The sequence below is a fragment of the Hippocampus comes genome, unplaced genomic scaffold, assembly GCF_001891065.2.
Source record: "Hippocampus comes isolate QL1 unplaced genomic scaffold, H_comes_QL1_v1.1 scaffold33, whole genome shotgun sequence".
NCBI lineage: Eukaryota > Metazoa > Chordata > Actinopteri > Syngnathiformes > Syngnathidae > Hippocampus > Hippocampus comes.
In genome coordinates this window covers 298,410-310,369 of record NW_017804842.1, presented here as the reverse complement: position 1 = coordinate 310,369, position 11,960 = coordinate 298,410, and the positions used below count along the sequence as shown (strand labels likewise).

Below are 11,960 nucleotides of genomic sequence, written 5' to 3'. Positions count from 1 at the left end.
GTACGCTCCGTATGTACCGTGTTTGTGTGTGTTTGTGTCAGATGAGGTGGAGCTGGATCGCGGCGACCTGCGCTGGGTGGGCGCCTGGTGGCTGGGCTTCCTGGTGGCGTCGTGCCTTCTCTTCGTGGCGGCGCTGCCGTACTTCTTCTTCCCCCGGAGCATGGCGCCGGAGGTCAGGCGGACGCTGCCGGCGCGGCGCCGTTGTCGTGTCACGAGGCCTTCGCGCCGTCAAGTTGCCGTGTTTGCGCAGGAAGAGTCGGAAGCAGACGAAAAGCGGCCGCCGGACATTTTCCAGGAAGTCAGCTTTCTTCACTTCCTTAAAAGTCAGCGTCTGCTTCCTGTCCTACTTCCCGTCAGCGCCGCTCTTGTCTGATCGTGGGCGTGTCTCCTTTAGGCTTTCCCGCCATGTTGTGTCGGACCCTGCGGAGTCCCGTCTACCTGCTGGTGGTCCTGGCGCAGGTCAACCTTTCCGCCATGGTGGCCGGCCTCGCCACCTTCATGGCCAAGTTCATCGAGAAGCAGTTCAGCCAGACGGCAGACTTCTCCAACGTGATGATCGGTGCCAGCAGTGTGTCTGTTTGTGTGTGTGTGTGTGTGAGTGCCTGCGGACGTGTTTGCGTGCATGCGTGCGTGCGTGCGTGCGTGCATGCATGTGGATGTGCCAGATCACGTGCAGGTGTGCCAACCCATTTTCTGGCCCTTCCACCAAGGCGGCGTGAGCATCCCTCTGGCCGTGTTGGGAACCGTGTCGGGCGGCGTCCTAATGCGGCGCCGGGCTCTCGGTGTGGGCGGGGCCAGCAAGCTCTGCGCCGCCGCCATCTTGCTCAGCCTTTGCTGCGCCTTCCCGCTGATCCTCTTGGGCTGCCCCACGCAGACGGTGGACGGGGTCTTCCCCGCTCGGTAACGGCACCGCGACCCGCACGCAGCTCAACGCAAAAAGTCAAAACTGCAAGCGCGTCTATGTGGGTGTGCGTGCACGTCAGGCGTGCGGCCACGCGGTGCGCTTCGACGTGTCGGTGCGCCCAGGATCTGTTCCATCCGGTGTGCGGGTCCGACGGGGTCGAGTTCACGTCCCCGTGTCGCGCCGGCTGCATCGCCATGGAAACGGACGGCGCCAACAAAGTCACGGTAAGGACCGATGCGCTCGCCGCGCCCGACGCCTTATCGTCGCCGCCGCGGGAAAAACCTTCGCGTGTGTTTCCGTGCAGAACTTCACAGAGTGCGGCTGCGTGGGCGGGGCCGGCGGCTGGGCCGCGCCCGGAACCTGCGGCGGCCGGTGCGGCCACCTCCTTTGGCCTTTTGTGGTCCTGATGGCCGCCACCTGTCTCACGGCGTCCTTGTGCCAGACGCCGTCCTTTGTCATCATCCTCAGGCACGGAGGTTCCACAACGGGCGGCCAAACCTCCGTCGGCGCGGCCGCTTACCCTGCGTGTGTGTTTGGCGCGTCTGTGTTTGCGTGAGCGTGCGTACAGGACGGTCTCGGCGCGGGACAAGTCTTTGGCGGTGGGCATCCAGTACATGCTCTTCCGGGTCCTGGGTAAGTAGGATGATGTCACGGTGGTTACACCCCCCGACGAGGCCTGTTCTGATGCGCCGATGTCGTCCGCAGCCTTCATGCCCTGCCCGGTCCTCTACGGCTTCGTCATCGACTCCACGTGCGTCCTGTGGGACCGCGAGTGCGGCAAGCAGACTTCCTGTCTCTACTACGACTTGGACCGCTTCAGACACAGGCCAGTCTCTTTTCAACAGACGGAGCACGTTGCGAATTTTGCCGTTCGGCTCCTTTTGGTTGAGCTGGCCAACTTTGACACGTTGGGCAGCAAAGGTTCACCAAAGGTCAAAAGCATTACATAGACTCGTATCTCAAGGTATTGCAGTGCAAAAACGATTCTTTTGTTCAATAATTGGTCAGTTAATTTAAATCGCACCCAAAACGTATCGACTCGGCATTTGCTGATGTTTTTTTTTTTTTTTTTCCTGTGCAGGTTTTTGGGCGTCCAGGGGGTCTTCATGTGTGGGGGTCTTCTGTGCTTCTGCTTGACGTCGCTGGTCCTGCACAGGAGGAGGGCGGGGCCTGCGGGCCCGCAGCCGGCCAATCAGAGCGCCTATGAGCTTGTGAGCGAGCGCAGCAAAGAAAAGGAAGTCAACCCGGGACACACCTGAGGAAAGCCTTTGGAGCCTTTGGGCCACATTTTTCACAATTCGCTTTCTGCCACATGGACGAGTAGCGCTCGTGAGGCGATGTCATTCGTTGGTCTGGCGTGTTGGATGGTAATATTCGTCAGGACAAAGGTGCCCTCGTACAAAGTACGTGGACCTTCAGCTAGATGCCGAGGCATTTTTTTTCGTCACCTGCGATCTAGCTGCAGTTCCACTGATGTCCACCAGGCTCACTTGCGCTAACCCGAACCCAACGCTACTTCCTGTCGCCCTGCTAGCCACACGCTAATGTAATGCAGCCTATGCTTCGTGCCGCCATCTTGTCTCCGACAACCAGTTTACATGTCTGGCATGCGCGCGCATGTGTGTGTGTGTGTGTGTGTGTGTGTGTGTGTGTGTGTGTGTGTGTGTGTGTGTGTGTGTGTATTTGTACATTTGTTTATTCCTCTGTGTATATTTGTGGTTGTGTGCGGGTTTGTGCATGTTTATGGGTTTGTGTTGGTCGCTGTGGTTTTCGGTGTATGTGTGTGTGTGAGAGTGTGTGTGTCGGTCTATTTCAGTCCGTGTGTTTGTTTACGTGTGTGCATTTGTGTCTCTTGTGAGGGCGTGTGCATGGTTTGGCACCAAACTTTTGGCCACCACCTGAGTACTTTGGTTGGTGGTGGTGGTATTTTTAGTCATCATTTTGTCAACGTGGATTAATTGTGACAAATGTTTCGTTCGTTCGTTCTTTCTCTCTTCGGGGTTTTTCCTGATTTGCTGAATCACTGAGCTAACCTCAGGAATGTGACGATAAAATCAAAACCACATGGCGGGCGCACGCGTGTGCGCAAGCAAACACATACACACACACTTGCACTCCTCTGATGGGAGGAGACAAATGGGAAATGTGTGTGCATGTGATATGATCCACATGTGGAAAGTTCATCACTGTGTGTGTGCGTGCGTGTGTGTGTCTGTGTGTGTTTTGTCCTGAGGGTGGCGCTAGATGTCAAAGTTGATAAGTTAAAAAAAGTCCTCTCAGAGGAAGAAAAAAAATGCATATTATTTTTTTTTTATTGTCATGTTTATTTTGTAGCGTCACATGAATGTACTGTACTACAAGTGACAATGTTGACAATTAAAAAAAAAAAATCACCCCTCATCCTCGCCGCCCTCCTAGGACCCGCTAAGAGTGTGTGTGTGTGTGTGTGTGTGTGTGTGTGTGTGTGTGTGTGTGTGTGTGCGTTCTTGTATTAGATGGTCAGGTCCTTGGGATTGATCACTCTCCCAATGAGGAGCAGGGCCCCCGAGGCGTCATCGCGAATGAGGAAGAGGAAGGGGCGGTCCATGTGGTAGGTCAGGTGACTGGTGGCGGAGGTGGCGGGTGCCGATTGGTCGCCGTCGGCCGCCATCTCCATCACGACCTTGTGATTGACGGTGACCAGCTTGGCGGGCTGCGCCGCGATCTTCTCCAAATCCTGGTCGGCTAGCCAATCGGTGAGCCCTGCAGGGTAGGGTGGGAGAGCGAAGAACCGAGAGCACACCTGAAGATCCATCCGACACGCGGCCCTCCAAAGGCCCGCCGTAAACCCGCCGAGGACTCACCCAGGTCAGGGAGCAGCGTCAGGAGATCGGCGGCGTAGCTGAACTTGAGGACGGGCATGGTGAGGGTGACGTGCGTGGCGTGCAGCGTGCTGCCCAGGTCTTGCACAAACTCCGCGGTCAGCGTCTCCTCCAGGGCGGTCAGGTTGGAGGTGACTTCCTGCGGCAGGAATACGAACATGCTCACCTGGTTCTGCAGGAGGATCTGCGCGATCTGCAACGAGAAGACAAGCGGCGGAGGTTGGTGGGCGGGGCGGCCGCAACGGGGGGCCCCGGTGGGCGGACGGCCCCTTCCTGGCTCACCGTGCAGCTCAGGTCAGAGTCCACGCCCATCTTGATGGGATAGTTCTCCTGTTGCATCATGGGAACCCGGACGGGCGCTTTGCCTTCCTGCTGGAAGTTCTGCAAGGACTGAGGCGCGAACGCCGTCACCCACTTCCCTGTTTGGTGGGAGCACATTTGCCGTTGCTCTCGTCGGTGTGTGTGTGTCGATGTTGTCATTGTTGTCCTATTGTCAGGCTGCTTTGTCGTTTTCGATTGTCGTTGGCGATAATTCTCACCTTTGAAGTAGGCACCGGCCACGGCGTTGACTCCGGGATTTTTGGGCAGGGGCTTGGCCAGGAGGCGCTGCACCTTGTTGCCGGTCTCCGAGGCCACCCAGTCATTGATGTCCTTGGTGTCTCGGCTCCCGCCCTGCAGGGCTTTGGGCCGGATGCCATATTGCTGCTCCACCGCGGTGAAGAATTCTTGCTTGAGGCGCAGACCTGAGAGAAAAAGTGGCGTTGCATCATCATGGCACGCGCGGGGTCAAGACAGGCAATTTCGATTCGGTCCGGGTCTCGGGGACTGACGTCTGGCCAGGTAGATGCGGGATGCGGTGCTGAGTCCTTTGTTGCCTGTCTTGACAGAGGTCAGGAGGTCCCTCAGGGTGTTGTGGAGCTGAGGGTCTTGCAGGGTGTGGTACCGCAACGCCCGGAACAGCTGCCTCTGGGCACGCTCAGAAGCGCCTGTGGAACCGAGCGCATTAGCCCGCTTTGCGGGGCGCTCACCCGAAACGGAGCTCAGAGACACGCCGGAGATACCCGAAGGGCATCCTGGAGACACGCACGGCAAATCCGGCCAAGAGACACCCTGAAGATGGCCGAAGACGGACAAGCGAAGACCCACCGGGCCTAAATGCAGCCTGACCACCATAAAATCACCCCAAGATCAACCTGCAGATACTTTAAGACCGCCCATCCTGGACAAAACCCCAAGACCCGCTCTAAAGATACCCCAAAAGACACTCTCAATACTGTACAGCGCAGAGATGCCCTCCAAATGCCCTTCAGACATCCTGGAGACGAGCCCTTAAGGCCCACCCTTACAACAGCCTCGACAGACCCCCGAAAGCAGGGGTGTCCGAAGTCGCTCCTCGAGGGCCGCTGTCCTGCCTGGTTTCCGTCTCTCCCAGGAGCAACGCAGCCGATTCGAAGGATCAGGATCGCTATCGTGCTTCTTCGCGGCTTGCTGATGATCTGATCGTTTGAATCACGTGTGTTGCAGGAGGCCGGAGAGCAGCCCTTGAGGACCGCCGCTGGACATGCCTGTCCTAAAGGCACCCTCGGAAGGGGTTAAGACCCATCCAAAAGACCCTTTGGAAACCCAACCTGGTGACACCTTGCAGACACCCTCGGACCCATCCGAAAGATTCCCCGAGAGACCCCAAGACCTCCCCTAAAAGTTTGTGTCAGTTTGATTTTCCCCAAAGTGCTCACCCAGGGCCAGCTGGGTGAGGACCGCCGAGACGCCGATGGGCGCCAGAAAGACATTGGCGCCGTCCTGTTGGGATGCCAGCGCGCGGAACAGGTTGTAGCCAAAGTCTGAGGTGGCGGCGGCCATCTTGGTGGCGGGCGTGGTGAAGAGCTCCACGGGTTCCGCTTGTTCATCCTCGCCGGCCGCCGGCTCGTCCTCTGTCTGCGCCTGCGTCACAAAGCGAAACGCCCACGTCAACGCCCGGCGGCCGAGGGGGGGGACCGTTTACAGTGCATGAGCTGCGTTGGGCATGCCCCCCCACCCCCCTCCCGATCGAGCGGCCGACACGGTGACTTGTCCCTTTTGAGCGCCGATATGCCGAAGACCCCCTCGGGACAACCCTACCCAACCCGCAACCGTGCTCGGAGCCAAGCCGAAGAAAAGAAAGACCGAGAGACACCCTGCAGACACTCCAAGAAGCACCCTCAAAGCTACCCCGGGGACACCCCAAGACGTCTCCAGGGCGTTGCCGGCCGACGTTGATCTGGTATGTTGGAATGATGCATCGGCACATTAATTCACCATGCTGACGATACCTGAACCACAACCAAGACCACAAGGCCCAAAAGCAGGAGCGGGGTTGTCCGCTTCATCCTGAAACACACACACACACACACACACACACGTAATTTTTTTTTTACATGAATTTTTCCTCACTCTGATTTCAGGTTTTATGCCTGCACTTAACAAAAGTGTGTTTTTTTTTGTTTTTTTTTTAATCCAGTTCAGGTTTTGGTTGTTGTCAATAACAACACACACTGACATGGCAAGGAACAAGTAGGAGATTCCAAAAAGCCTGAATTAAAAAAACATGTTTGTGCCCCTCGGGTCGTGTAAATTGATCACCGGAATGCTGCCAAAAGGGTCGAAGTGCACGTCGCTCGCGCACAAACACGCACACACGCGGCGGGGAGAAGTAACCAAGTACAAATACTCTATTAGTGTACCAACAGTTGATTTCCCCATGACTCTGTCGGAACTTAAGTACTTTTCTCGGCCAAGATTTGTTGTTTGATTATTATGATTATCGTTGTTATTCATCCTTACATCAGGACTTCAATTTTTCCCCAGAGTCGTTCTTGCCCAAGTACAGGGTGCGAGTAGTATTGGCCAGTATTGGCACCTCTGCGGGACGGTCACGTGGTGAGGACACGCTGTCACCCCCAAAAATGCCCCCCTACCCCACCCCAACTACCGGTATTCGTCGGCGCGACAAAAGATCAAAAAGTGCACGCGGTTGGACTTGTCTCGACTTTTTAGCAATTGCGGTTGTGCAGCGCGCCTAAATTGGTCAAGTTGAAAAAAAAAAAAAGGGCGAAGACGTGGAAGGAAAGGACAAAGTGATTGACGCGCACTCACCTCGCAGCAGCGTTGCTCTCTCGCTCCACGTCGCCGCGCGTGACAGCGAGGCGCGCGCCCGGCGTCGGCGGCTCGCTCTCGAGCGGGGACGCGCAGCCGAGCCCCGGGATGGCGACCGCACGCTCCGCTCGCGCTTCGTCCGTCTCTTTGGTTCACCCCCTCCGTCCCCCACCACTTCTGTCTGTCCATCCACACCGCGCGACGAGCGTTTCGACAACATTGGCGCAAGTGTTCGCGCGACACGTCGACTTTTGTCTGTGCGGTGTCACGTGAACGCCTCGCGTGGTCGCGGAACGGACTCCACCGTCCCGGGGCACCGCGGCACCCGCGGTACCGGGCGCGACCGTACCGAGGAGCGGCCGCGAGGGGGCAGCAGATTCACATCAATCACAACTTGACTTGCCCGCTGACCGCGAGCTGGCTTGTCACCGGAGCTCATTCATTCATTCATCATTCCTTCGTCGATGGTTCACTCAATGATCATGTCGTCACCGCTCGTCACTCGCGCATTCATTCACTCATTCACTGATCGTTGAGTTTATTCCTCATTTCTTCCTGGATTGACAACCGATGTATGTACAGCACTCATTCGAGGATCTTATTTTGGTCATTCGTTCGGTTGTCATTCGTTCACTGGCCATTCGACGTCGTTTATTCAGTCACCACTGTCGTTCGTTTCGCCTCCCCTTGTTCGTTCATCTTTCTTTCGTTTCCTTTTCATTGGACGGTCGTTTATTCATCCTTCCTTCCTTCAGCAGCGCGCAAGGCCACCGGCAACGTCCCTTCTTTCTGTTGCCCTCGTGCGCGTGCGCGCGCGCGTGCACGGCTACTATTTAGAGTGAACGGGGAGCGTGTTGGCGGCAGAAAGAAGTTTGAAGAAGTTTGAAGCCGGAGGCCGTCGTCCGCACCTTGGTGGCACTCCTCCTCCTCATCCTCCTGGTCCTTGTCCTGGTCCTGGTCCTGGTCCTGGCCCTGGTCCTCGTGGTGCTCCAGCTCTTGGCTCCTGCCGCTCCTGGTCGATGGCGGTCCTTCCCGTGCGGGTGCGACTGTTTCGCGCCGTGTGGCGTCTGAAGGGCGTCTGGGTCGTGGCCTTCGCTCCGCTGGTCCTGCTGCCGCTCGCCCTCAGCACCAAGGTGACCTGCGGGGCCAATTCTGTCTTTCGCTCACTCACTCACTCACTCCGTCGTTTTTTGTCAAATGTTTTGTATTCGCGGGGCCAATTCTGTCTTTCGCTCACTCACTCACTCCGTCGTTTTTTTGTCAAATGTTTTGTATTCATTCATGACTGTTTCATTCTTCGTATTCGCTCGTAGAGTTGAAAATATATTCGTCTCGTTGTTTTAATTTGCGACGTCATTTATACATTGAATATTATACATTTAATTCTTCGTATTCGCTCGTAGAGTTGAAAATATATTTGTCTCGTTTTAATTTGCGACGTCATTTATACATTTATTATTATACATTTAAAACATTTATTTTGTGCAACTAAACACTTTATTCCCCCCCCCCAAAAAAAAATGCTGCTGGAGACTGCAAATTTCCCCACTGTGGGACAAATAAAGGTTATCTTGTCTTATCTTATACGTTACCGCGCATTCCATTCCATTTGAATTCTTTTCCATCTTCATTGATTGAAAAGCATTTCATGTTTTTTTTGGTTTTCATTTTCAACAGTGTTTTTCCATTCGCTGAAGGTTTTTATCCATTTAAATGTTTTATTTCGAAATCTGTTTGATTGCCGGTCGTTTTCTTGATCGTTGCATTTTTCATTCCCACGTTTGAGTCATTGGAAGGTTTCAAAGATTTCCAAGTGCACCGTGAATGCGTTTTACTCACTGAAAGTTGTCATTTCTCGACATGTTTGACAACGTTCATTGATAAATGTCGGCCGTTCATTCACAACGTTCATAGGAACATCTTCCCGGCTTTTGATCTTCATTTTCAAATGCATCCATTTTGCTTGACTTCCAAATGGGCCTTCTTCATTTAACCCATTTCATCCCAAATTTTTCCCAGCCATTTAAAAGTCAAAATTAGGTGTCATTGGTGGCCCTTTGAAGTAATCAGTATTAAAAAAATTTAGAACCCAGTAAATTAAATCATTGTTGTCCTTCACAAATGTGACCGGTGGGATTAAATGGGTGAACCTTTTCATTCTTAAACCTTCGCGCTTGAAAATGTGTCTCATCGCACGGTCGTTTTACACCCTTAAACCTTTCCAGGATGAAAACTGGCACTTGCACTTTTTCATTTGTCATTTGGAAACAAGCGACGCTCAAGTTGTCGACTGATTTCCTCGATGTTGCTTTCTCAACGCGTTGTTTATCCGTTGAAGTCCTTGTGCTCGGAGCGCGTCGCGTGGCATTTTTCATTCCTCGACTTTTCTGGCCCCCCTCGCGCCTGTCACTGATTGACAAGCCTGCGCAGCACATCGGCTCCAAGTTCAGCGACCTTTCCATTCATCAATATTGCCCCCCCCCTTCCTCGCCCCCCCGCCCGCTTGAAAGACAACATGGCAGCCCCACACGTGTGCACGTGCACACGTGTGGGCGCACGTGTTTGTGTACGTGTGCGTGCGTGCGTGCGCTCGCGAACGGCCCGTCAGTGAAACCCAAGTGGCATGTTTGCGCTCAGCCGGTCCCGGCGGCCTCCCGGCGGCCTCCCGGCGGCCTTTGCTACTTTCTCACGCTCTTCCTCATTTTCACTTCCGTCGTCACGGCTGACAACCATACAAAGAGGAACACAAGGGGTGCAGCGACACATGTAGACAGATAATATAGGAGATAATATGGGGGGAAAAAAAGTCTTGAAATGTCCCAGCATTTGTCACAGATGTTTGCGCTGCCAACCTGGACGTTGCCGCGTGCGCTCTCCGCCGTGCTCCTGACTTGTACTCTCGGAGTCCTTTGGTCAACGTGATCATAGAAGAAAACAAAAGAAAGACGAAAAAAAGAGGGAGAACCCTCTCAGTCGGCGTTTAAAGCAACAAGTGTCACATTTTTCAACCAAACACCCCCCCTCCCTTCTTCTTCGTGCTGACGCGACACCCAGCTGTTACCCTCCCGTCGATGCGCGCTACATCTGGGCTACTTCCCATCTCCGGATGCCACCGATGAACTTCATGCACTCCACTTACGATGCGGTGTTTTCTGCGCTTGTCTCCATCTGCGTGCGCAGGAGGCGGCGTGCGCGTACGTGATCCTGCTGATGGCGCTGTACTGGTGCACGGAGGTCCTGCCGCTGGCCGTCACGGCGCTGCTGCCGACCATCTTGTTTCCCCTGCTCGGCATCATGCAGTCCAAAGATGTAAATGTGCACACACACGCACACATGCACACTGCATGCTACTACTGAGTACGCTGGTAGCATGTGGAACAAAATGCTGAGGGGTCTCTCCGTGCAGGTTTGCATGCAGTACCTGCGAGACAGCAACATGTTGTTTGTGGGCGGGTTGATGGTGGCGGTGGCCGTGGAGCACTGGAACCTCCACAAACGCATCGCGCTCAAAGTCCTACTCGTGGTCGGCGTCAGGCCTGCGTTGTGAGTGCATACTTGACGGTGTATTGTCCCTCTGCATGTGTTGCTCCACATTTTGTGTGAAATATGAAATTGGCCATATTTGAAGTTTCTGCAACGCTCCGCTGTGGATCCAAATCGGCGCACGTGTCCCACGACAGGCTGATGCTGGGCTTCATGAGCGTGACGGCCTTCCTGTCCATGTGGATCAGCAACACAGCCACGGCCGCCATGATGGTCCCCATCGTGCAGGCCGTGCTGGACCAGCTGCATTGCCGTGACGACGCAGAGGAAGGACGCCAGACGACGCGTGAACACGTCGCGGGCCCCGCGGACCCCGCCTCCGCAAAGCAGAGCGCCTCTGTCGTCCGAGTGCCTGACGCGGATGCTTCCGGAAGGACGGGTGAGTACACGGTGGGCGGGTCTACGGCCGTCGGAGGTGCCAGTCAAAAAAACGAGATGTGAAAGGAAGTTCGGTCTGATATGATAGGAAGTTGCTCTTTGACGGAATTTCTCTCCTGCAGGAGAGTGCGAAGAAAGAACGGGAGAGGGCAGAGCGCCGACAACGACCTGCGAGGACGTGACGATGTCAACACTCAAACCGCCACCACAGGACAAACCCGCGTCTGCGCCAAAAGGTCAGAGGGCAAATTCAGTCTGGGGTATTCGTTTGGTGAATGTGCCAAGCCTCGCAGATGCGCGCTTGGGAAGGGAAGGCGCCTCACTTCGTCAGGCCTGAAGTAGCATGTCGTGCTGGCAACCTTCGTGAACACTGGCAAACCTTCACAGCACGGTGGCACACGGCCTTTAGCTTTTTTTGAAAAACCCGGCTCCTACGGGGTGTGAATACTTTGGCAACCTGTGCCCTCAGCGTCCGTGTCGAGCGTGGTTTGCGCGTTGGAGGCGGAGGAGGCCGACGGCGTGGACGAGCAGCGGAAGCGTTTGAGCAAAGGCCTGCTCCTGAGCGTGTGCTACGCGGCCAGCATCGGCGGCATCGCCACGCTCACCGGAACAGGACCCAACCTGGTTCTGCTGGGCCAGATGAGCCAGTGAGTGCGCGGCCGGCTAAAGCCCTAACGTGCGCAGGCGTCGCTCTTATTGTGAAAGCGCCACGTCCCGCAGGCTGTTCCCGCAGAGCGGCGGTGTCATCAACTCGGCGTCCTGGTTCGCCTTCGCCTTCCCCACCATGTTGATGATGCTCTTCATGGCCTGGATTCTACTGCAGCAAGTCTTCATCGGACGCAGGTCAGCCCCGAACGTTTCTCTCTTCGCCTACTTCCACTGCATGACCCCCGTAATTGTGTGTCCTCCATCTGCTCTTTTGTGTCGTCCGATTGTCAGCCTGCGGGGAGCGTGGTCGTGCGGGGCGGGGCGGGCGGCGAAGGAGCGAGCGGCGCGCGACGCCATCGAAGAGGAGCACCGGCGCCTGGGTCACATGACCTACGGCGAGGCCAGCGTGATGGCGCTCTTCCTCCTGATGGTGCTGCTGTGGTTCACGCGGGAGCCGCGCTTCGTGGACGGCTGGGCCTCGCGGGCCTTTCACG

The 11,960-nt window shown here is 55.6% G+C and overlaps 3 protein-coding genes across 5 annotated transcripts in view; 2 read left to right on the top strand and 1 right to left on the bottom strand.

The window, feature by feature from the left end:
- Nucleotides 1-10: 10 nt before the first annotated feature.
- LOC109516762 (solute carrier organic anion transporter family member 2B1-like) lies at nt 11-2,512 on the top strand (the record flags this gene model as incomplete). The annotated part of the gene is made up of 9 exons (XM_019871542.1): nt 11-172; nt 251-323; nt 395-559; nt 711-900; nt 984-1,128; nt 1,209-1,372; nt 1,473-1,537; nt 1,610-1,730; nt 1,986-2,512. Coding segments are annotated over 9 exons (1,263 nt in total), but the record flags the coding sequence as incomplete, so codon positions are not given.
- Nucleotides 2,513-3,198: 686 nt separating this feature from the next.
- On the bottom strand, nt 3,199-7,101 carry serpinf1 (serpin peptidase inhibitor, clade F (alpha-2 antiplasmin, pigment epithelium derived factor), member 1). Of its 3 annotated transcripts, none has more exons than XM_019872098.1 (8): nt 6,898-7,101; nt 6,061-6,132; nt 5,502-5,706; nt 4,596-4,751; nt 4,305-4,508; nt 4,048-4,184; nt 3,748-3,958; nt 3,199-3,646 (listed from the first exon to the last, which is right to left on the bottom strand). In XM_019872098.1, the coding sequence occupies exons 1-8, from the start codon at nt 7,084-7,086 to the stop codon at nt 3,396-3,398; spliced, it is 1,425 nt and encodes a 474-aa protein (XP_019727657.1). In that variant the 5' UTR covers nt 7,087-7,101; the 3' UTR covers nt 3,199-3,395. The 3 variants fall into 3 exon arrangements, with proteins under 3 accessions (XP_019727657.1, XP_019727669.1, XP_019727664.1); XM_019872110.1 differs by having other exon boundaries at nt 6,075-6,132; nt 6,898-6,997; XM_019872105.1 differs by lacking the exon at nt 6,898-7,101 and adding an exon at nt 6,586-6,706 and having other exon boundaries at nt 6,075-6,132.
- The window catches only part of LOC109517413 (solute carrier family 13 member 5-like), a 15,052-nt gene continuing 8,878 nt past the window's right edge, over nt 5,787-11,960 (top strand). The window contains exons 1-8 of the mRNA XM_019872579.1: nt 5,787-6,025; nt 7,735-8,030; nt 10,078-10,206; nt 10,304-10,440; nt 10,578-10,819; nt 10,941-11,054; nt 11,288-11,465; nt 11,539-11,661. Of these exons, the coding sequence (XP_019728138.1) occupies nt 7,917-8,030; nt 10,078-10,206; nt 10,304-10,440; nt 10,578-10,819; nt 10,941-11,054; nt 11,288-11,465; nt 11,539-11,661 (1,037 nt within the window). The 5' untranslated portion in view covers nt 5,787-6,025; nt 7,735-7,916. The remainder of the gene's footprint in view (nt 6,026-7,734; nt 8,031-10,077; nt 10,207-10,303; nt 10,441-10,577; nt 10,820-10,940; nt 11,055-11,287; nt 11,466-11,538; nt 11,662-11,960) is intronic.

What these genes read in the sequence shown, in the direction of transcription:
- serpinf1 (XM_019872098.1), bottom strand. Translation starts at nt 7,086, where the DNA reads ATGGACAGACAGAAGTGGTGGGGGACGGAGGGGGTGAACCAAAGAGAC. An exon ending in CCTCACCCAGCTGGCCCTGG is followed by an intron (nt 4,752 to 5,501) that starts GTGAGCACTTTG and finishes TCGGTTCCACAG; the next exon opens with GCGCTTCTGAGCGTGCCCAG. An exon ending in GGCCGGTGCCTACTTCAAAG is followed by an intron (nt 4,185 to 4,304) that starts GTGAGAATTATC and finishes CCCACCAAACAG; the next exon opens with GGAAGTGGGTGACGGCGTTC.